Below are 25,211 nucleotides of genomic sequence, written 5' to 3'. Positions count from 1 at the left end.
AATTAGAACTTGAAAACAATTCTCATATTGACGAGCTTCCCCCCCCCCCCCCCCCGAAGTTGTAGAAAGAGAGATTCTACTAGGAAAAAAAAAATTCTAAAACCTAGTCTATCTTTGTTTTTAAAAGCATCTCTTGATGTCTCACTAGAAGGAACTGTAGTTTTAGAGCGTATCTTTCATAGTGATAGTATAAATTAAATTTGGAATGGTATCACTCAGTTATTTTATCTATTTAGTAAATATCTATCAGTAAATCCTCTGTCATCAAAATTCAAACCAAACAGCTGAGCTTCTAAATAACCTGCCCTTCTCTTTTAGGAGTCTGACATGCAGCCACAAATTTTCACTTTTAGAGACAGCATTATGCACTCCCCATTCCAATATGCATCTTAACATCAATTTCTGTAGTTCAACTACTGAATACACTATTGCTGTCAAGCTGAAAAACCTCTGATGCAAGAACATCACAGCAGCTCAGGAATTACTCACTGTCATACTATATAATTAAAACAAATAAGCTATTTAAATAAACCATTTTATCACAATGAAGACAAAAAGGCACACTTTGACCTTATCAACACTTATAAATATCTAAAGGGCAGGTGTCAAGAGGATGGGGTCAGGCTCTTTTCAGTGGTGCCTAGCGACAGGACAAGGGGTAACAGGCACAAACTGAAGCACAGGAAGTTCTGCCTCAACATGAAGAAAAACTTCTTTATATTGAGGGTGACAGAGCACTGGAACAGGCTGCCCACAGAGGTTGTGGAGTCTCCTTCCCTGGAGATATTCAAAACCTGCCTGAATGCAGTCCTGTGCAACCTGCTCTAGGTGAACTTGCTTTGGCAGGGGGTTGGACTAGACGATCTCCAGAGGTCCCTTCCAACCCCTACCATTCTGTTATTCTTCTCTGCCTTCAGCAACCACCAATCAAGGGCACACAAATCAGTGTGCTGCAGCAGCAAAGAAAGCCAACAGGATGCTGGGCTGCATCAACAAGGGCATCACCAGCAGAGACAAAGACATTATCCCACTCTACTCAGTGCCTGTCAGGCCACACCTGGAATACTGTGTTCAGTTTTGGTCCCTGCTGTACAAAAGAGATGTGGACAGGCTGGAGCGGATCCAGAGAAGGGCCACAAAGATGACCAAAGGACTGGGAAGCCTGTCATATGAGGAAAGGTTGAGAGAATTTGGTTTGTTCAGCCTTGAGAAAAGAAGGCTTAGGGAGGCCTTATCACCATGCACCAGTATTTAAAGGGTGCTACAAAGAAGATGGAGACGCCCTTTTTACAAGGAGTCACATGGAAAAGACCAGGGGTAATGGGTGCAAGTTACTTCTAGGGAGATTCTGAGTGGACCCAAGTGGAAAATTTTTCACAATAACAATCAGCCATTGGGATAATCTCCCCAGGGAAATGGTGGATTCCCCAGCACTGGACACTTTCAAGATTCAGCTGGACAAGGTGCTGGCCCTCTTGTCTAATCGTGCTTTTGCCAAGAAAGGTTAGACAAGATGATCCTTGAGGTCCCTTCCAACCTGGTCTCCTATGATTTATGACCTAAGCAGAAATTTCATGGGCTTATGACTGGCAACATTAGATTGAGGCGTCAAAATACACCAAGAATATCATATCAAACCAGAATTTTCACTTAAATAAACAAGTCATTTTAATAACACCTTAGTGAAATATAGGTACACATTCTTACAGCAAGAATGTCTACTTCAGCCAGAAAAGAGCAATATACCAAGTAACTTTCAAACACAGCTTTATAAACATTGAAATTGAGAAATTAGTGTTGAAGGGTTTTTTCCCCTCCATCTTTTTCTTCCCATAAACCATTTATTCAAATTAAAGGAGGAGCCCTCATAGCTCCCTTCTAGTATATATAATATTTTAACTTGTTGGTGAATTTAAAGAGTTCCACAAGATGTTTAGTACCATACTTGAACATTTAAAACCAATCTGAAATTCAGTTGGTAATCTGACTGTGAAAGATACACATTAACAGTACAAGAACTTACTCACTAGTTCTGGTTCTTTGGCTAAGGAAATTCTTAAAAGGGTTTAAAGGATGTCTTTTACATTGATGATCAAGAATTTCCAAAGAGATTTGGAAGAGATTTTCCAGAACTACATAAATCCACTTTTCAAAGTTACTCTGGTTCATAAGTCTGGCCCCCTCAATAAAACTTAACTGCTGAAAAGTTCAAGTAATGTTCAAAAATTGGTGCTTGGACTATCTCGACCACACAACTATTTCCTCTACCAATTACTTAACAGAAGATGATGGCCTATCTAACATATTGGATTTCATGAAGGGGGAGGGAGAAGTCAAAAAAAATTCTTAAATATAGAAAAGGCAACTAACACTTCTGGAAAAATACATACACATTTGTTTTTCCTTTAAAAATAAAAAGGTTGTATTTGCATCTATGTTGCTATATTAAGATGCATATTTACTTGATTTCTATAAATCTGCAAGTAAAACATTTTTCCCTTGTTATATTAGATGCTGCTTACACACAGTTGAAAATGTTCATTGAAAACATCCTTTTAAGCAAACGTACTATAGCAATTAAACTTCACGACCATAATCGTTTTTTCATTAGAACTTCTTTGTACAGTTTCTCATATGCTTTGAAAAATCCTGTTTTTTCCTTCAACAGGAATTTGATGGTTTTGATGTTCAGAAGTCATAAAATAAAAATCTATGAAGAAAGATAGAAATACAATCCACCATAACAGGGCACAAACAAATTAACTTTTTACTTTTATTGATGCTGCCTAAAATCCAGCATTCTCTTGAAAGTGAAAATTATATAGATCTGTCCATCACAAATCACTCTGGAAAGAAAACTTCCACAGACCATACCCAGAGCTGAGACTTCCTGATAACCCCTTAATAGTCCATTGTGCAAATAACCAGCTTTAATTTTTATTTCAAAGAAAGTTATTTAAGAAGATTGGTATTCTAAGAAGTTTAAAGAAGAATGACTTAACCTCCAGTCAAGGGAGACTGTTTCATTATGTGTTTGTTTTGGTTTTTTTAGTTTATCATTATTTCTTCCATAAGACTGTATTTTAAAGAAATGGGAAAAAAAAAATCCACAACAAAAAACAAACAACAAATCACCCCACAATTCTGAAACTGATTTTTCATTGTTCTTTATGGAAAGTAGTTTGGTAAAGTTAATGTAAGCACATCAAAGATTTTTACTGAAAGAAATATTTTGCTAAAATACTCCAGCCAGAACAAATACTTCACACTTCAAATATTGTGAACGGTATTTGAAAAGTGTATTTTTATTTTAGTGAATGCAGAGGTAGAAATACATGCATATTTTTCACTTGAAATCCATTTAAAAAAACTCCCAAATTAGCCCCAAATCCTGTAAGAATAGGCAGAGCTTTGATGTCTACAAAAATTTAAGTACAGGAAAATGTAATCTGTTTACTCAGGATAAAAAACTATGGTAGCCCTACTTTCATTCAATAAGTAATGATACCCACTTTGAAGAATGATCTAAAATAAGAATTTTGAAAAAAAATGCAGCAATTTTAGCTATAGATAAGCTGTAATAGTGAAGCTATGGAAGCTGAAGGGAGAACATATGTAAATCTAATTGAACGGGCCTACAGAAGAGGGGGGAAAAAAAAAACCCAGACTGAAAGCATGCATCAGATGTTGGATTTCTCTTTCCTTTGCTAACAATATCTACCCAGTAGCCCACAAATACAGTCATTGAAGTGCATCTTCAATACTTGTTCTCTACAACAATGGGATTTTTACTTAATTTGAAAGTAAAGCCATAACCCACTGTTTGACATCACTTACGACAAGGCTTACAGTGAACTTTACTATTGCAGATCAAAACGAGACTTTAAAAATGCAACTATATTTAAATAGTGAAGATGATAAAGTATATAAAAAAAGCGCAAATCTTTAAATACATTAATTCAAATTTCCATTCTGAAGAAAGTAACATCCAACCAATTGAACTATGGCAAAGAAATCACTGGCCAATAAATTACTAAAACAACTAATAGCACCTCACTAAACAGATATTCCCTTCTCTTACCCAATTTTATCTGCTTACTTAAAGAAGACATGCAGCTTTTTTTTATTTTTTTAATTTTTTTTTTTTTTTTTACTGTGAACAGCTCTGTAGAGCCCCATCATCTCAAAGAAGCAAATTTTATTCACCAGTAAGTAACAAGTCACCAATCCAACCAAGCAAGAAGAGCCAGAAGACCACTCTGTTAAGGAAAAGAGGACTGTACAGGTCCAATAAAGCCACATTTTTTTAAATAAGCAACCTTTAAAATTTCTGAAAGGAAAGTGAATCTTTTTATGTATGTGAACAAAAAAAAGCGCATAGTATTTGTAAGGTTTTGGAAGGTTTTTGGAAGTATTTGAACATTTTCAGATCTGCCCGTATTCCATTATGCCCTCCCCCAAAGCCTACACTTGAATACATGCTTTCTCAGTTTTGACTTCCACTAATAAGAGGTCTTCCATTGTAAATTGTTCTGAGAGTCATGATTTAACACTCTGTAACTGATCCAAGGCTCTTTTTTTTTTTTCTGATTTTAACCAACCTTCATAGTTCATCTTTAATGCTTCAGAATCCTGTGATTCAAAGCTGGATAACAACATCTACATTAACATTTTTTTCATACCACAGAAGTTCCTCCAAATGCTTATATTTACAATTTACTGATGCTCACTAGGCATTCCATTTTCTTTCATTTGTCCCATGAATTTTTAAACAAGAAAAGATGATCCAACCGAACAATGTGTGTGCAGTTCAATGGCAGTTTGCAATTAAATGTGCCAGACATCTGTGAAAGTCTTAACTGGCCCTGTGCAAGCAAAAAAGGAATGGTTCTGCAATTTACAAAGCACACAAAATTAAACAATGTTAAGATTTTCTTTTTCTTTGTGTAGGTGAGATTATGTAAGCACCCATTGTAAAACTACCAATACAGATAAAGACAATCAAATGTTTTCTGGTAGAACACACACACATATACCAGTCTCTGGCAGTCAACCAAAACAGAAAATACTATATGATAGTGATAAGAAGGAAGGAGTTCAAACGTGGCCCTGATCCTTTCTTCTACCAAAAAAAAAATTAAAAGAAAAAAAATTGAAAAACCTTCCAGTCTTCCAGTTAAAAAAAGAAATCTCACAGTAAGTGTGCTTTGGCAGTATGATGCTTAACTATAAACTAGTTGGGTGCATTTTGAACACATCCAGAGCAGCCATAAACTTATGAAGTTCCTTGTTCATTTCTCTGTTACATTTAAATTGTGACTTACCATTCGACTACCATAAGAAATAAATTACAGTTTTCTCCTATACAAGAGTTTTAAATAGCAGTAGTTGTCAGATAGACTTGAAAAAGAAAACATTTCATTTCCTCTTTAATACATACTTAATTATAATATTCCAAGACAGGGCAAAAGACCACAACTACTATGAACTCTCCACAAGAACAACAGTTACAGTCTTCTTACTGTTCAGCCAGGCCTTTAAAAAGCACAATATAGCTAGGAGACACAAATCCTACATGACCGAAGTTCTGAGCCTTCTGTATCAAAGCCGGGCACGCATGTCCAGTGGATGTGTCACACAAGGTGTGCCAGTTAGTAGGAAAAGATGCCTAAACGTCTAAGTCAAGAGTACAGAGCACGAAACATAACCACTTTCATCCACTTCTCATTGAAGTAGAATGTGGGATTAGTGACACAAACAGTTTAATACAAGCTGTTTACTGGTAACACTGCCCTCCAGAAGTCTCTAAATAGCTTCATGTGTATGAAGAGAGACATCAGCATCCTGCATGAGAGAACAAGCTGTTTCCCCTCTGTCAAACAAGACTTTCCAGAGGCAGCAGTGGAGTGGCTGAAGAGTTGCATGCCACTGCCAGTTCTTTTCACGAGTCAGAAGCTATTGTTGTATCAGAAATGGCAATGCATCTAGGACAGCCAGTATACATAACTAAACCTTGTTCATCACTTGAAAGTATCAATTGCATTTTTTTAGTTATATCTCACCACCGCAAAACTCAACGCAATGCAGAAAGCCCACAGATTTCAAAAGCCGAAGAAAAGCTATTTGTTGAAATACAGAGACCCCAATCGTACTGTAAATCAATCAGTCTCTGCACAAAACTGTAATTCTGTTTACAACTATAAACAAAAATATTTAACCCACAAGTTTTCTGTACCTCCTTAAGAACTGTATTTCAAAATGTTTCTCTCATATAAACAAAATCTATCTCTATGCAGTGGGTTAACCCTGGCTGGACGCCAGGTGCCCACCAAGATGCTCTATCACTCCCCCTCCTCAACTGGACAGGGAGAAAAAATACAATGATAGGCTCGTGGGTCAATATAAGGACAAGGAGAGATTACTCACCAATTACCACCATGGAAAAAACAGACTCGACTTGGAAAACATTAATTCAATTTATTGCCAATCAAATCAGACTAGGATAACGAGAAATAAAAACAAATCTTAAAACACCTTCCCCCCACCCCTCCTCCTGCTTCCCAGGCTCAACTTCACTCACAATTTCTCTACCTCCTCTCCCCCAGCAGCAGAGGGGAACAAGGAACAGGGGTTGTGGTCACATGATGTCTCTGCCACTCCTTCCTCAGGGGCAGGGCTCCTCACACTCCTCCCCTGCTTCAGTGTGGGGTCCCTCCCACAGGACAGTCCTCCACAAACTTCTCCAATGTGAGTCCCACAGGCTGCAGTTTCTAACTGCTCCACTGCAAGGCCCTTCCAGGGGGTGCAGTCCTTCAGGAACAGACTGCTCCAGCATGGGTCCCCCAAGAGGTCACAAGTCTTGCCAGCAAACCTGCTCCACCGTGGGCTCCTCTCTCCATGAGTCCAGAGGTCCTGCCAGCAGCCTGCTCCAGCACAGGCTTTCCATGGGGTCACAGCTTCCTTCAAGCATCCACCTGCTCCAGCATGGGGTCCTTCACGGGCTGCAGGGGGACAGCGGGCCTCACCATGGTCCTGAGCACAGACCACAGAGGAATTGCTGTTCCAGCACCTGGAGCACCTCCTCCCCCTCCTTCTTCACCAAGCTTGGTGTCTGCAGAGTTGTTTCTCTCACATATTCTGACCCCTCCACCTCAGCTACTGTTCTGCAGCAGGTTTTTTCCCCTTCCTTAAACATGTTATCACAGATGCACTACCACCATCACTGACTGGCTCGGCCTTAGCCAGCAGTGGGTTCATCTTGGAGCTGGGTGGCATGGACCCTACTGGACACAGAGGAAGCTTCTGGCAGGTTCTCACAGAAGCCACCCCTGTAGGCCCTCCATCCCACTACCAAAACCTTGCCACGCAAACCCAATACACTCTCTGAGACCAGGACTATATCACTGCCATCCCCCAAACCTGAACACCTTCAAAACCCAGGCCTTATTCCAGATATTGTCCCCCACAAAGCATCATAATACAGTTCTTTTCTATGGCATTTTACTCCCCAAAGATCAGTCTGATTACTTATTTTTCCTCTACAGCCTATTTTGATGCTTACAACAATAAAAGACTTCAGGCAAGTCTTTGTTTTCAGTCACAGTACAAACCTATTGACCTAGAATGGTTACTGTTAACTTACAAATATATGAGAATACAAAAAAATGTTGAAAAAATAATAAAAAGTATTACTAGGGAAAATGGACACGGATTAAGAAGCTGGAAGCTACTTACCATATAGCAGTACCAAAATGTATTAACAATTACTGCTAAATGCTACTTTTCTCAATAACTCTCTTGGCTGTATTAATTTTTAATAATGCCTCAGTAGCCTTTCATTATAGTGTTTTAAAGATCTCATTTTGCTACACTAAGTATAGACTATTTAGTTGGATTTCAATTTCTAAATAAATAGAAATGCCAAGGTGTTTTTAATTCAGGATTTGTTTTAGACCACAATAAAAATCTTCCTATCTCCCAGGAAAACTTCAGGATTTCTTAAAGGAATTTTAAATCAAAATTCACATTGGTTGCACTGTCAGCTGCAGCTTGTACCACGTCCTGCTTGTACTATGAAGTATGTAGTCTCCTCAACAGCTCATGCTCTACAAAACACACACATAAGGAAATATTTAAAGCCAAGATTTTTCAAAAACTAATGCAGCAAAAAACATCACCTGTACAGCTGCACTGCTAAAGCAAAAAAATCCCATTCCCTTATCCTCAAAAATGTCACACACCCCCAAAAGCTCTAGTACCTACAGGCGCTGGGCAACACACAAGACTTTAAGAGATGATAATATAGAAAGACATAGCACGACCAGTTCAGACAGTCCAGAAAACTGAGTCCCTATGTTAGCAGGCTGGCATCAGTTTAGTTCAGGTTGCTTGACCAGCTTCATTGCTGAGGAAGCCCTAAAATCTACTGTAGCTCTACAAGGAGCATAAGAGAAAAATTTTGAAACACTAATTTAAATAAGGTGCTCATAAGATTCCTCTGACCTCCAGAAAGGATTGTATCAACACTTCAAGCTTCTTACTACTTTTTCTGCACATCTGGATAATATCAGGTTTTGGTACAAGACACATTTTAGATTGATCTCAGTCAGAAGGAAATACATTATATGTGTTGCTCTCTATTCAGCATGAAGTTAAATTTTGGCTAAAACAAAGCTTGACTTAAAGTGGTAGTGGAAAAGTCAGTTATGTCATAACTAGTGCAGAAGAAGAGGTCAATTACAAGTATTTGCAGCCATTCTAACTTCAGAGGACAGGCTAGAACCACAAACCAAAGCTGTGACAAATGATACAAGAGCTTAAATCTGGACTATTAAAAAAAACCCAGACAAAAAAAGGTATTGTCTATTTACACTCTGAAACCTCTTAACTGCTTTAAGTTTAGTTTCAAGAGAAGGATTTCTTTCTTAAAAAAACTGAACACTTAAAGCATTTTGAAGCCCATGTGGGCTTAGACTCTGGTATTAACAGATGGTGGTAATTCCCTCAGACACCTCAAAAATTAATGTAACATCATATAACCAGTCATTTCAAGGTCTCTGTAAATCCAGACAGAGACTGCATCACTGAGAGACGATAACCTGTTGTACTCAGAATTTTCCACTCATACTGTCAGAGATTTTTTTAAGTGTAAAGCTTCCTTTCTCTGGTATCATTTCTCAATAGCTAAACTTCACCTAAACAATTAATTTTTTTGTGCTGATACTTTTAAGAACAGACAACTGGAGGACAGTCTAAAAGGTATCAGCTAATATGGTTTAGCATCGTTCAGTTGAAACTTCTGCTTCCCCCTTTCCCATCCTTCCTTCTGATTGTTGCTTACAGTTACATCAAAGGCTCTCAATACATGTTGTATATGTATCTGCATTAGTTTCAGCTGTTGGGTTTCTGAAAAAGTGAAAGCTTGCTTAGTAAACTATGACTCCAAGTTAGGAAAAGGATTACAGACTTGAAAACTAATTTTTTAACTGAACCAGGACATGCAACAAAGCAAGCAAATCCACATTTGGTCTTAAATAGAATTAAATCACTTTTTATTAGTTAAAAAAAAAAAAAAAAATCACATAAGCTATTTTGCTGTAATTAATTTTCCCTTGTTATAAAAAACGCATATACTAGCAATAAGGGAAATAATCACACTGTGAGAACTGGGAATAACTTGCTTCTGGGTTTTAGGAAATACCTGTAACTATCAACTTCTTCACTGAAGAACAGTCCGTTTTAAAGACAGTATCAACTCCTATTCAGTGAGCACTACCTTTAACACGTCAAATACTGTACTGTATCAATTGTCAAAGACTGACTCCCTCTCAGTGACTAAGCCTACACATTGTTCCAGACACGTGTTTATTATTGTACATCATAGTTGCTTTGAACAAAAGAATTATTTTCTTTGTGTGAAACATGAACTATAAAAATTTTGTTACACAATCATCTTGGCTTAATATATTACAGTTTCTAAGTTACATATAGTTGTACACACATAAAGCGCTATTGAACATGTAATCTATAACTATTAGACTATATATAAAGTCATGAACCTACTCTTTTCAACAAACTCAGTGCAGAACTAACAGCTTTGGCACTATACCGAATATTAGTACTTTTTTTTTTCCTGCTGATATCAAGCATCTGTAACTTTGAAAACATTAATAGCTCTTGTAGTTTAATTTCAATTCATGCTAATTCATTCAAGAAGGTAGTATTTATAGTACACATTAAGAGCCACAAAGTTTCATTAACTCAATATTAAGCTATTAACATTAACTTCGTACATTATCAGCAGAATCTTAAATGTAGCTCCATTTTATATTTCTGAAATGCAAGAAATAAAGCTTACCTACAACTATAACTGTGATCTGCAGAACTGACAGACACTCTAGGGTTTGTGTGTTTCATCCAAGGCTATCTATTAACAAGCAGGCACAACAGATGAAAAGCAAACACTCACTGCTGTGGCTCACAGAGGTCTGTTTTCCTTCTTGGCTGCATGTGGTGCAAATTGTCCTTTGCTGGGTTAGGCATAGCAATATTGACTGGATTATTTGTGGTAGATACTGCAACTCATACTGTGAGACGAGGAAAAGGGTTGCTATAATTAAAAGGCTTCCCAGACTCCACCTCCCACTTTTTGGAAAGGGAGCATTATTATCTGCACAAGGAGAAGAAAGAACTAAATGTGTGAATGATTAAGGGATTGGAACATCTGACATACAAAGAAAGGCCGAGGAGAGATGGAATTGTTCAGTCTTAAGAAGAGAAGGTTTTAAGAGATCTTAGAAATGCATATGTGTATTTGTAGGGGGGGGTAGGGTGGGCAGGGCATAGAGACAAGGGAGACTTTTCTGTGGCACCCAGTAACAAGATGAATAGTAATGGGCACAGGAAACTCCACTTACACCTAACTAAAAACTTGACATAGGAATGACCATCCTTAGAAATAGTCGAAACCCAGCCAGACAAGCCCCTGAGCAACTTGCTCTAGTTGACCCTGCTTTCAGCATGGGTGCTTGTCTAGAGACCTCCAAAGGTCCCTTCCATCCTCAACTGTTCCACAATTCTTTGAAATTTCTGAGATTCTGCTGCTTTATGAAAGTGCTCTGACAATGAAGTTTCAGGAAGGTGCTGTAGTGTTGGTGCCAAGAATGGAGAGGCATCATCAACATGATTTTGATGAGGAAAAAAAGAAAGAAAAAACCAGTGTTGCATACAAGCCCAGGACAGCATGTTGAAGTTTCTTTTCAGATGGACTAATTCACTTCAGCCTTGGACAGAGGATGCAATTCTAACAGGCTCTTCTTGTAAGTCTATTTCTGCATTCACATAATGCTCTCTAAGATACGAAAAAATGCAATGGAGGCCATGACATTTCCATGAAGAACAGAGTGGATGAGAAAGTCTTTCAAATCACCTAAAAAAAAAAAAAAAAGCACGAAACAAACCAAACAAAAACTAGAAGACTTCTGCAGGTCATTTGGAGGCGTACATGCCATAGCTGAAGACACAGAAGCAGCAGCAAAGAAGATTTTTGGAATCACAGAGACTAAAACATGGGGCAGGAGCTCAACAAATCTTTTTAGGGAAAAAGAGTTAGAAGAATGAAGTAACTCCCACTTCCTAAGCATCTTGCTTGGAAGATCTTATTCAGCCAAACACAGTTTTACGCAAATGTTTCCTTAAGTTTCAGCTATTCAGCATATGAACATTAACAGCCAAGTAGCCATCAGTCACAGATATGATGCAAATACTACTCACTTGGCCATTTACCAAACAGATAATGTATTTCACTAGAGCAACAAAAGTAAAAGAGGGGGTGCTGATGTTAAGTTTTTGACAATTTTACGTCGGTGAACTTCTTGCTCATGGAGGAACACATTGAGGCAAACAATGCTATTGGACACATAAACACTGAGTCACTAAGTTTACAATGACGGCTTTTGTTGGAGCTCTCAATCTCAAAAGAAAACAGCAAGAGTCACTAGCTATGAAAGTATAACACACCACTCCGTAAGGTTATTTACCTCCTTCCTCTTTCCATAACTTAACATAGCCACAATGCAGCTTTCAGAGGCCCCTTGATAGGTTTCATTTATTAAGATAAAAATTCTTATATGAAGAGGGATGAACCAGCTTTCTTCCTACAAAATTGGCTTTTTCTTCTTTCAGGCAACAGCTCTTGCCCCATTTTCTCAACATTCCAATTCCTGCAATCAATCAGCTCCAGCTAATGCCCTTCTGCAAACATGCTGAATCCCCAAGTCCATTCTCCAGACCACTGGGAGGCTCATTCTCCCTGTGTAACATCCTCAGATAGACTAGTTCATCTAGTTTATCCATAATTTGCTCACAATTTGGAGCTGACAAAACTCTGTAGCCACATTCTGATGTATATGTCCTATTGGAAGGGGCAGACAGCTTTCCCATTCTGCTAGCTATAAAACAGAAATTCAACTTTAAGCAAGAATGATCCTCTGATTTCAAAGTAATTTTTTTCTTTTTTTTTTTAATTGAAGGTTCTTAACACTAGAAGTGACATACGAAGACTTTTAGCTTATAATTAAATCAGCTCATAACTAAATCAAGAAACATTTTTTTGGATGCAGTGAACTGCACAAAGTATTGCTGAATAAGAGCAAACTCCAATCAGTGAGGCACGAGCAATCTAAGACAGGGCCTGGCTTCAGTCAGTTCATTACTAGCTTGAACGTGTATTTCGCGCTACTATTCTATATTTAATGAAAGGGTATCTTACCATTTTCTGTAATTCTGTAGTAGGAAAGAGTCTTTGTTTCAACAGGTTTGTACAGGCTCCTTTGTGAATCAGAGGACATGTTGTTTCCAAATTCGTATTTGTGTTTATAAATATTCAAAACATTTTCTTTTTACAAAACAAAAGAGCAAAAAAAAGGAAAAAACCTGTTATGGTGGCTCTTAAAGCAGACATCAAAAGTCAATAAAAGTTAGAAAATTTTATGTAATTGAGTATTTGTCACAGAATATGAACACTTCAAACAAAAAAAAAAAGGGAGATCACATAAAACTGATTACAATGGCATATTTCTGGTACTAGAATTAGTTCAGAAGGCTCTACTAAGAGCATTATTTCCATCCTTCTGTCTACACTGTCCCAGTACTACAAAAGCCATCAGGTACCAAAAAGCATGATATGAATAACAATTTCACTTGTAAGTAAGTATCTTGCCCTATCTCACTTTCAGCTAATTCCAAAACCTAATACCTATTCTGCATAGTTAAGAAAAGCTTCCAACTGTAAACAAAAACGCAGTGAAAGAAACATCATTTTCCAAACACAGAAGTCAGGCATTTGCAAGCTGTTGAAGAGCATAAGCAGTATTCACATTTATGCAAGCTTTCAGTGAATTGTTATGTTGGAACGATTTCACTGATGCAACCCCATTTTAAATTAAAGTAGGGTACTCACGTTATAGGGTTGCATTAATATAAATGAATCTACATCACTGGTAAAAATCTCAGTAACACCAAAACTACTCAGACTTAACTTATTTACTGATGATAATTATCTTCTGTGTACTTCAAAAGTAGAACTCTGAACAACAAAAATTACCAGAACGCAAATTTTAGCAGAGAGTCAGTAGGTTGATCAGGAGTTGAAGTGCCTCTCTACTGGAAATAACACATAATCTTTCTCTTAGAGATGGATGTCATTAACAATCTTCCTAAATTGGAAGTTACAAAACTATAGTTCAAACAGCTGAAATTCATCATAATCCTATAGGTGAAACAGGTATTTCTATTGTTAAGGAAGCAACAGATTACTATCCACAATTCCTTTTCTTTTTTTTCAATTGTTCATTATCTTCATGCTGAACATCATATATTGAATACTGTATCACTCATAGTAAATCAAAGCCAAATTTTCTCAAGACAGAAGTAGAAGGTAGATCATCAAATTCAAAACTGATGTATCAAAAGATCTGCTGCCTCTGATTATAAAAGCAAGTTCTAAATTGGATTCAGACTTAAAGAAAGCTTAAGAGTTCTATGTAAGAATTAATAAAATTCCACAATACCATATTTCCAAAAATATTAATGATAATTAAGGATCAAATTCCATCACTAAATAGATCTTAATCAGTATAAGCACACACTGCTACACTGATCCTTTGGCCACCAGGCACATACAAGATACCAACTAGTGAGGCAGCTGCAACGATACAGTTCTGTGTAAAATACTACAAAATGCTGTAGTAATGGGAGAACAACATAAGCTGATGTGAAATGGCAGATTTCTCAAGACCGGGTAAGACAAAAGCCAAAAAAAGAGCAGTATCAAGTAATGAACAGGTAAGATTAAGAGAGTGATTTAAAATAACTTGGATAGCTTATTAAGTTAACACAGCTATGTTAATACTGTGCATAGTGCTTATCACGATTTAAAAGTCTCAGTTTTGGTACTACCCCAATCACAGATTTCATTCCACTGACAAAATTCAACATGGCGTGAAAGGGAAACAAACGCTTCAGTAGGAATTCAGAGATGATTTTGCAGTTTTCGTTGGGTTTTTTTTTTTTTGGTTGGTTGGGTTTTGTTTGTTTGTTTGTTTTTTAAGGATGTAATATAGACAGTGATTCATATATTTGAAAAGTGTGAGTGGAGACAATGAAAAGCATTACCATGAAAGAAAAAAATTGCACCACAGCCTCCTAGACATCAGTCTTGTGATTGTAATGGGCCATGCCCAATGACTACCCCTTTCGGTACTCATCTGAAAGCCAAGGGGCAGGTAGGACAGTGAGGGAAAATGCAGAGGGCAGAGAAAGATTAGTGTATAACTGAGTACACCGCTAAATACTCAGTCTTGTAAATCACATGGTTTAAATGGGGAATCAGGTCACAATTTTGTAAAAATAGCATCTTGATAGACAAAGGTGCTAACCCTTGGCCTGACACACAGGGATAAAACATCGGCAGGGTCTCAGGTGAGAGTAGGGGGAAAGGCACCTCCAAACTGGAGGTGTTTTATTAATACCAGTCTCAGAACTTTACTACTTCAGTGTGACAAAAATATTAAAACAGCCTTTAGGTATTCATCTCCCTAATAATCCATGAAGTGAATCCTGGGAAGACGAGTAAGATGTAAAGCTAAGAAGAAAAGAGCTGTTTGGAGTTAAGCAGTAAGGAATACTCAGTGATATGCTCACCATGACAGATTTTTAAAAAGTTATTGCCTATAGAAATGTATCAATCCATCATACCAGACAGCAGATTCTAAGCCACCTGCTGAGATATCACTAGTGCTTCATGACTGCTACGAGGTCTGAAAAAACTTCCCACCCATAAACATCTACTGTCAAAGATTAGATAAAAAAGCCAAAAGCAATCAGAAAAGAAATTAAGTGAACATGCAGTCACTCAAAGATTTTCTATAACCAAAACTAAGTCTTCCATGAAAGTACTAGATAATGACAACAGCTACAGTTCTCAAGTAGCTGCCCATGGAATGCTATTACAAACTTCGCGTTGAATACTGCTCTTTTCATACGACTCTGGTAGCTTCTACAGTAACATTCAGACACAGGTTAGTACGGAGATAATATGAGCAAGATAAAAAGGGACCTGTAGGACAGACAGCAACTTGGACAAGGACTGTCACTTCTAGTTAAGTATTACCTAAAACAAAACACACACACGCAAAAAAAAAACCAAAAAAAAAAACAAAAAACAAAAACACACAAAAACACAAAAAAGCAAAAAAACTTCAAAATTCCCCCAAACTTTGCCTTTTTGGATAATACCGTCTATCAGCAGAGAATTATACTACAAAAATGGGAAGGCTTCCACCAAGACAATGGAATAAGATTCCCAAGCCTGCAAAGCTAGTTCCACAAAAAAACCAGAAGTCTTATGATGGAGGCTACAGCTCATGAGGCCCGCGCTTTCTCAGAGTACAACAGCATCCAACGAACAAAAGTGATTCTTCCTCCCCACACAAGAGCAGAACCGTGCCACTGGATGTTGCAGCAACCCAATCTGTAAACAGATTCAAAGAACTCAAATATCAAAAGCCAGCTTTAGCTTAAGATGATCCTCAACCAATGTTTGAAGAAAATAGCTACCAAAGGGCGGAGGGGGGGAAGTTCTTTCCTACATGTGTCTCCCTTGACATTTTTCCTTATGACCACTACTACGGAAAGCCTGTAGGGCAAGAAGGATCTCTCACAGAATCCAACCCATTTGCTTTGAAGTTGCAAATGCCACTCCTACAAGCACACAATGTGACACAGCACTAAAAAATGGCTTACCTCTTGTGATGGGTGACTAACACTGAAGTAGGATGGAAGAGCCAAGAAAATGAGAAGAGTTAGGCAGAAGCGTGGGCTGTAGTCAACAAGAACAGCAAGAGACTTTTTGAACTATGTCTGGTGTTTGACCTACTTCTTACAAGCACTCTCTAGCCTGACAAAGCATATATAAAAGCTTTCCAGATTGCACAAGGAGAACAGTGGTCAGTCACACCTGTATCAGATTGAAATCTGTCCTAATCTGCATCATATTATCTATTCAAGATGCATAGGCAAATAAGCAGCATGTGTCAGCACAGTCACAAATTTTTAGTATCAGTCAGCTTCCTGTTCACCTTTCTTATTTCATACCACCATAAAATCACTACTACAAAACTCAAAATCAAAAATCCTAGGAAATTCAAAGCTTTCTAAAAGCTAAGAAACAATGCAATTCATGTAGTCACATTTGAAGCAAGCTGGCCAGACAAGAGACAGTTCAAAATATACACTGAAGGAAAAATTCCCAAGACCATTAAGATACTGGAAAAGTAGGGAATTAAGGAAGTCAGTAAAAATAATGAAAGGAAAGGCCATTCGAGATGTATTACAGAAAAACTAATTAAAGCCATGTGTGGAAATTTTGCACTAGGAAGTGAAACAAAAATTCACTTGAAGTAGAAGCATTCAGGTGGACAGACTGACCCATTTCCACCTTAATATCATATTTGCTGGAGCACATGGTGCAGAACTACTTTAAACATCAGTCTAACACGTAAGTACAAAAAGGTATCAAGAAGCAAAAGACCTACGGAGAACACAAGAAGCACATCTATCACAGCAGTAACAACATCCTTGACAGTATCTAAGAAAACTAATAAAGCTGTCCAAAGGGGAAAGGCCTCCTCATCAACAGAAGCACAGAACTGGTGTCAAAATATCCACAAAGAGAAATCATTATGAGCAATTAGAAGATTATGTTATTTACAAGGAAAGCCTTTTCCAGTTTGGTGTTTTGTAGTACACAAGGGTCAGTGAGCACACATCTGAAAAGAAAGCATCCTGAACCTCGGAGTTCATATTAAACCCATAGACCAAAATCAAACTAAGTACCATCACAGAAGAATGCATGAGGTACATTAAGGAGTTCCCTCCTACTTCCAGAAGTGTAAGAACAACAATATTCTATAAAATCATTCTAGAAATGCCTCCAGCTCATAGACTCTTAACATCTTCTGACCTTCATAGTACTAACACTAGCAGGGTTTTAAGGATAACTGTATGTAGTTCATAGACCTTGCCATACAAAGGGCTGAACCCTCTCTCCATTACATCTTCCACTGTAATGTTAAGCAATGAAAAATAAGAAAGGCAATACTAGAAATTCTATCAAGTGATACTCCATTAAAGAAAATCACCAGTATAACAGAACTTTGAACACACAGTAAGTTCAGAGGATAAGAATGTTACTACGAAAAGCATCAAAAGAAACAACTAATCCCATAAACACCGTAAGCATGCCCAAGGAAAAAAAAAAAAAAAAACTGTCTGAACTGGAAGTCAGCTATTAAAATTTGGCAAAGCTGAAAATCCAACAACACATTAGACACAGAAAAACATTTTCAGCACTGCATAAAAAGCACTTCATCACCTCAACATACACAATAAATCACTGTGTCCATCAACATCAGAAGGTACTGTGTGAAGTAAGTCTGAAATGCAGTAATAGAGACCACAGTATGAGGCCACCAAACCCAACATTTAAAGCTAAGAACTATCCAAGACAAACCCTAAGAGGAAAACTTAACAGGAAAGAAGAGTGACATGACAAGGGCAAGGCAAATCAAAGTTTTGTCTCAGGCATTTGCTGCTGCTTCCACACAGATGCAGTAAGAATGAATAGACTTATTTAAGCTTTACACAGAAGAGATCAGTAATCTCAGATAAGAAAATAAAAAAGTATCTCAATCTTTAACTTCTGATTCTCTCAGATAATAAAATCTCTCAGCTATGCAGAATTTTGATACTAAAAAGCTATTACCAAATGGCTTGTAGATATCCAATATGGTATAGTATAGGTTATATTTCTCTCAGAGGCTTAACATATCAACTGACGTGTCAAACTGAGATCGGCTCTTTAAGCACTGTCCACTCATTGCATCAAATGTCATTCAGAAATAGTAAAGGCAAAGGCTGAAGAACAAAAAAAAAAAAAAAAAAAAAAGAAATGAAATCAAGTTCTCTCCACCCCCACCTACCCCTCAAAGAATGCTTCTAAACCACAAAACGGCATTTTATCTAAAGTTGCTATTAGAATCCTTAATAGAGCATCAGATAATATTTAGTAGTTTGGGGAAATGCCATCAGCTTTACTTTGTATCTGCCATATTCACTATGTTTGTTTCACATGCAAGTAAACTAGTTTCAAATATACCAGCATAAGTTTGAGACATTCACTGCCCTGAGAAGAAAAAGATTAGCAGACACAATATAACCTCTCTCTGCTGTGGGAATACTGACTATTGTATATTAGAGTCCATCTGTTAAGTAATGACTGATCCAGAATGCATCGCTACTGCAGCAGACTCCCAAGCAGTCTCACATTCACATACGTCTCCCGATGCTGAGAGCACTGTTAAACACTCTTGCATTTATTTTTAAACAATAATAATAAGCAGTTTTCAGCAATAGGAACTAATTAGTAGGTATATCTTACATGCAAGCACTGTAACAAACACCATACGTCCTCCACACAAATACCAAAACACATGTAACCTGTCCCCCCAAAGACAAGCCAATGTTAGTCCCGTTGCTGACAAATTAACAGCCAAAAGTAAAATAAGCTTAAATATCAATAAGAAGAATGAAAGAAGAAAGAAAAACAGAATAGGATTAAACATCTTTGTATCTGTCATGATCTACACAAAGCCAGTTAATAAAATAACTGCATGTCATTCCCTTATTTCAAGTGCTACTTTTAAAGGAATGGGTAATAATCCAATAAAGTTATGATGACTTGTACCACACTTGTACAAAAAAAAAAAAAAAAAAAATTTACAAGTCACGTTTTGGTTAAGTGTCAAGCAGCTTGCAGAGAGGAGTGGGAAATATACCAGATTACTGTTTTGACATATTCACAAAACTATCAGGGCTTTAACCCTGTCTGTTCAGATAAGCCATAAATATTAAAATGATCTGACCAAACCATGCCTTCCCCTGCATGCTGCAGCTTTTGTACCAGTCTGTGCTAGGTCAAATGCAAATAACTGTCAAACAGAAGAATACATCCCTTTAAAGTGTTTGAAAGAAAATACATTCTTTACATGACTTTGTATAAAATGAGTGGAGGTTAGAAGCATTAAACTCATTTGAAACAAAGGCAGTTTCAATTAATTGCCATTCAGTTTTGAGCAGTCATTTTTCTATCCTGTTTTATATGCAAAAATTGAGGATATTTCATTGACTGAACTGCTTCAAAAGCTTTGCTGCAGCAAATTTTGCATTCAGGAGCAGCACCAAATTGCACATAATTGAAAGTGATTCATTTTTAGATCCACTCGTTTGGCTTCTGTAGGTTCCTCAGGCTTTGGTGTAGGTAGCGCAAAAACATTAAGTCATACAGTCCTGCAGTAACTCTTTCACTCCATGAAGTGAGCAGATGACTAAGGAGCTACATTTTAGCATCTTCTCCTTGTCTCAAGCTATTTACCAATCTACAATAGTATTTTATGATGCACAGACCTCAAATGAAATCAGCAACAGCATTTACTTCGCAGACCAGAATGTGTTTTGGAAAGCGTGGCAGATTATTAAGACATGAGCAACCCAACACGACACTGCAATACAACTAACTCTTTCTTACAGATACTAAAACGTATTAAATCCTTGCAAAAATCTCCCTCCTCCCTCTCCATAAAACGTTCAACTAGCTCTGAGCTAACAGGGTTAAACCCTTCACATGGTTCAGCCACTAAGAAAAGATACCAGCTCAGGCTGCTTTTCTTAATGCTTTTCAATTAAAAACAGATACCACATTCACGCCACTCTTCTTCCAATGAGGAAGCCACCAGGTTATAGGGCAGCGTCCAGAACGCAAAACTGCTAATTACTTAATCTCCTTATTTTTGTACACTGTGAATGGCACACACTCCACTTCTGCAGGAGGCGGCGGGGGGGAGGCACTGGGAAGGGGAAGAGTGGCCTGTCTGTACTAGGTAGGGTCCTGCGTGGAGTTTAGGGAGCGCTGAGGGGGCTTCTGTCACACGCACGACGAGGAGAAGAGCAGGTCCCAGTATTAAAGAGGAGAGAGAAGGACAAGAGGAGTTTGGGAAGGAAAGATGGTTGGAGAAGGACCGTACATGTAGGAGGCACGCAGGGGCAGGGAAAATGAAGGTCCCTTTCGGGTTGCACAGGGGCGGGGGGGTGGGGAGCTGGGCGCAGCCCCGGGAGGAGGTGGGCTGCGCGGGCCGGTGCCCAGGGGCACTCTGCCCGCCGGGGCGTCACCGGGGCGGGGTGCCCGGCCGCTTACCAGGTTCAGCACCGTCTCCACGATGTCCCGGTTGCTGACCTCCCCGACCTGGATGAGTCCGATGAGGACGGCGAATTTCATCCGGATATTGCGGATCGGCACCGACGGGTTAATCATCCCCGCAGGGAGCACGACGGACCCGGAGCCCGACGCCCTCAGCTCCCCCATCACCGCGACGCTGCTGCCGCTGCCGCCGCCTCCACCGCCGGCCCCGACGGAGATGAGTCCCGTGGGCTGCGGGTCCGGCCCCGACACCGGCTTCTCACTCGCCATTTACCCACCGCCGTTACCGACACCTGCCGCCGCCGCCTCCCCGCCCGGCCGGGCCGAGCCGCGCATCCACCGCAGTCGCACCCGGCGGGGCCGCAGGGAGCCGGCCCGAGGCGCAGGCACCGTCCCAGGAGCCGCTCCCCGGCTCCGCTATAATGAGGGATTATTATGGGCGCCGATGCCCCGTTAGTCGAAGGCTGCCCAGCCGGGGCCGCCTCCCCGCCGCGGGGCAGGAGGAGCGGGCGCCGCCGAGCGCGGCGCGGCACGGCGCGGCCCGGTGGAGGCGAGCGGCGCGCGGAGCCGACGGCGGCGCAACCGATCGCTGCTGCCGCTGTTGTTGTGGAGCCGAAACCGCCGCCGCTCACGCCGCCATGTTGCCGCCCCCTGCCTGCGGTAGCCGCTAGAGCGCCTGCGCCGAGCCCGTCGGGGGGAGTGGCCGGGCCGGGCCCCCCCAGCCGGCCGGGAGACAGGTGAGCAGGTGCACGGGGGCCGCGCTGCCACCGCGCCGGCGTGAGGGACCGCGCTGGGGCGCGGAGCCGCCGCCGCCTCCCGCCGGGCTGCCGCACGCCGCCGCGGGCCGGCGCCCACCGGCCCCGGGGAGATTACGCAACGCCGCCTGAAGTGACAGGGTGGCGCCCGCCCGCCCGCCCGCTTCGACGCGGGGCCGCCCCCGCCCCGGGTCGGGGACCCGGCCTCGCCCCGCCGCCCCAGGGCGCCCCCTGCGGGAGGGGCGGGCCGCTGCGCCGCTCCTCGGGCTCCCGGCTGGCGGCGCCGCCGCGGCGGTTGGCGCCCGGTGGCGGCCGCGGGCCACCGTCGCGGGGAGCTGCCCTGTCCTAACCTTCCCCAGGACCCTGCTGCTGGTGAGGGACCCTGAGCTGGCCCCCGGCCGGCGGGCAGGGCCCTGCTGGGCTCCTCGGCCGGCTCCCAGGCGTTCGAGCGTCATTGATCTCGGCCGCGCCTTCCCCATGCTGGTCCTACGCTGTTGTGTGAGGAAGGGTATCTGGATAGGGACCTTTTGCTTGGGTTTGTTGGGGTTTTTGGGGGGGGGGGGGGGATAGTAATTTCAGTCATGGAAAGTGATCAAGTTTGAGCGAGAGCGTCTGGGGTTGTGGAAGGACTCCCGAGCTTTGGACCCCTTAGGCACCGGGAGGGGCAGGGGAAACCCTGGGGTCTGCCAGGCTGAGAGCTGGTGTGGGGCTTGTTCTCGAAGAGGGGTATTTTCCCAGAGTTCTTGTTAGTACTTGTGCTCTTGGTTCTTGGTGGTGTTACACACAGAGATGTCCAATTGACCGCAACTCAGGTTTCAGTGATGCCTCATGGCAATGAGCGATTTTTCAAGCCTTTCCATTAGAGAAACAGAAGTACCTCTGATGTTTTGAGGAGGCTCAAATTATTCAAATAGTTGTTTTAATGAAGTTGTATGTATTTGCTCTACATGAGCTGGAGATAATCCATCCCTGTTCACAAACATGTTCTGTGTTGTGGCTGTAAGTGACTCTCATCACAAAGTTGAATTTTACATTAAATGTTGTCCCCTGGTCTCAGAATACCGTTCAACCTGTCTCTTCTGTAACCCTAATTCTGGGGATTTGGCTGGATTGCTGGTCCTCCTTATATCCAGCTTTAGGTAAAAAACTGCATAAATGCAATGAATCAGCAGGACTTGATTACTACATCCTTCAGAGTTACAGCAGGTGCTCCACCAAGAGAAGAAAGAGAAGACCTCAGCTCTGTACTATGAGATGCATTAGCTCTACGTACTTGTAAATGCATCGTTACATTTACTTGTTTGCAAGGTCCATAGATGCTTGAGAGTATGCCCAGATGTATAGCTATGACTCCAACAGTGTTTAGCTGGGAATCACAGAACCAACGTTATTTCAGAAAGATGGGGAGAAAACCCAAAGGATTTGGTTATGGGAAATAAGAAAGCACCAAGTTTTCTTGGAAGGAAATTCTTTTACTTTTTGCCACGACCCACGAGCAACCTTGTGTGACTCAGAGTAAAGATATACTTCAATTTCATATACTCATGGAGGGACCAAAGACTCCATTCCCACCAGCCCCATAGCAGAACGAGCAAAACTGAATACACATGTACTTAACTGCTTTACTCCAGAGTCAGCCCATCTTAGTTTAAACACTCAAAGAGGGGTGTTGCAGTGAGGTAACCAAGCAGGCTGTCCACTCTAGTGGGTGAGAAGCTCTTGTATATCACAGGGTGAATTCTGGGCATCTTAACTTCCAGCCAGTGGATAACAATGAGCTGATGGAGTAGTGTGTTTCAAATTGCACTTGCTGTTTCTATCCTTGGCTGAAATAAGTCCTGTTCTGCAAGCTTCTAAAAAAAAATCTCCAGAAAAACCTAGACAAAAATCCTTAACTTGGAAAAGTCAGTGAAAGATTCCATTACTTGTTTTACTTTGCCCATTTCCCATAAAAAAAACAAACCAACAAACAAAAACAATCCAAAAGATAAAAAAGAAATGTAGGAATGTCAAAATTACTGTTCCAATCTACAAACCAACTGATTATGCAAATGTTCAAGTCAGGCTGCAGAAAATCACGTTCTCTTTATTTTTATAAGCTGTAACACTGTTAAGAAGTAGCCGTCTTCCCTAATCAACAGTGTTTGGTTTTGATAAGCAAACTTCCATTGAGGTGAGCCATTCAACTCATGTGAATGTTATTCTAGCACTGGCATTCTGAAAGAACAACAAATTTGTAACACTAATCTCGACCCTGTAGTAATTGCAGCTCTGGAGTTCATTTGCTTCCATTTGAACTCCTCATCAGATTGAAAATTAAAGTAGGAGTATGTACACTAGAAATGTTACAGAACATGATTAATTTATTTTCTTTAAAAATGTTTGTCTCGTTTCATTGACATTGACATATTCTGTACAAAGACTGTGAATTTGTCAGTGACAATTTCATTCATGACTAGTTGGGTCCCAGTCCAGCAAGGTGTTCTGCAAGAGTTAATCCTGGTACTTGCATGATTATAACCATTTTCATTTCAGCTTGCAAGATCAGGCATTGACACAGGCCTAGAGTAGGTGTGGCAGGAGACAGTGTGTGTGGAAGGATGCTATGCACTCCCGTATCCTTCACAAAGACAAGACTAATGCCAGGATATCTCGTCCCTTTCTGTACCTTTCACAACACTTGCTCCCCACCAAAATGAGAGAAAGCAATGCCATTGCTCCCAAAGCATACTTTTCCTCCACCTGTAAGATGACAAGAGCTTTCTTTTATGATATTCTTCAAATTTTCTCAGCATCCGTTCTCCATAAATTCCAGAAGGTGGTTTCAAATATAATTTCAAAAACCAAAGAAAGAGACATATATCCATGTTCCTATGCTTGCAACAAACAAACAGATGGGGGAGAAAATGAAACTAAAAAATAATGTTTAATGTTTTAGATCAATTTCTATTTCAGTTGTAAAATAAATTGTAGCAATACTACTTTATTTTTTGGGTGAAAAGATTATGCAGTGTTTCCACTGAGAAAGCTTGACAAAACATGTTTTAGAAGACAGGCTCTTGGCTACAAAAAATGGAACTACTGAAGTGAATAGGAACTGCTTTGTACAGGCATGTATTTAGACTAAATCTTAGCAAAAAAATTTTTTTTCTTAATAGTGAAATGATGTAGATCAGGACTGAACCATGTTTGAAAGAGTTAGAGAATTTTCATTTATCTGCCACAGTGGCACCAAAATACTGCTTGCTTTTCCATGTCCCTGTGAGGACTGTTGTTTGTTTAATTAGACGATTCTCATGAGTAAGGATAATGTGATTTGTTCCTGTGCCAGGCCCAGGAAGTGCTATTAGCCCCTTTCTCTTGAAAACCACGATTTCTTATAAGTTTAAAATAAAAAGCTAGGAAATACCAGCTGAACGGCCATCACAGCATCTAAACTTACCCTGCTGTGCATATGTATTGCACCAAATAGTTCGATTCACTGTTTTTAAACTTCCACAGGATGGGGTGCATTAAAGCAGAAGTAAAAAACTTGAAGTTGGAATTTTCTTTCTACTCTAACTGTAAATGATTTCTTCCTGCTTTCTACTTTTTCTATATTTCCTTTTCTTTGGTCTTGAACGATAAAAAGTATGAAAAAAATA

General features: G+C 40.1%; 1 protein-coding gene across 6 annotated transcripts in view; it reads right to left on the bottom strand.

Moving 5' to 3' along the window:
- The window catches only part of NBEA (neurobeachin), a 510,952-nt gene extending 489,870 nt beyond the window's left edge, over positions 1–21,082 (bottom strand). For all 6 annotated transcript variants that reach the window (XM_086481881.1, XM_086481883.1, XM_086481885.1 and 3 more), the window contains exon 1: positions 20,810–21,082. In XM_086481881.1, coding sequence (XP_086338007.1) covers positions 20,810–21,082 — 273 coding nt within the window. The remainder of the gene's footprint in view (positions 1–20,809) is intronic.
- Between the last annotated feature and the right edge of the window lie 4,129 nt (positions 21,083–25,211).

This window comes from Leptosomus discolor, chromosome 1, assembly GCF_034619465.1.
Source record: "Leptosomus discolor isolate bLepDis1 chromosome 1, bLepDis1.hap2, whole genome shotgun sequence".
Taxonomy (NCBI): Eukaryota; Metazoa; Chordata; class Aves; order Leptosomiformes; family Leptosomidae; genus Leptosomus; species Leptosomus discolor.
This window is presented reverse-complemented; position numbering and strand designations above follow the sequence as displayed.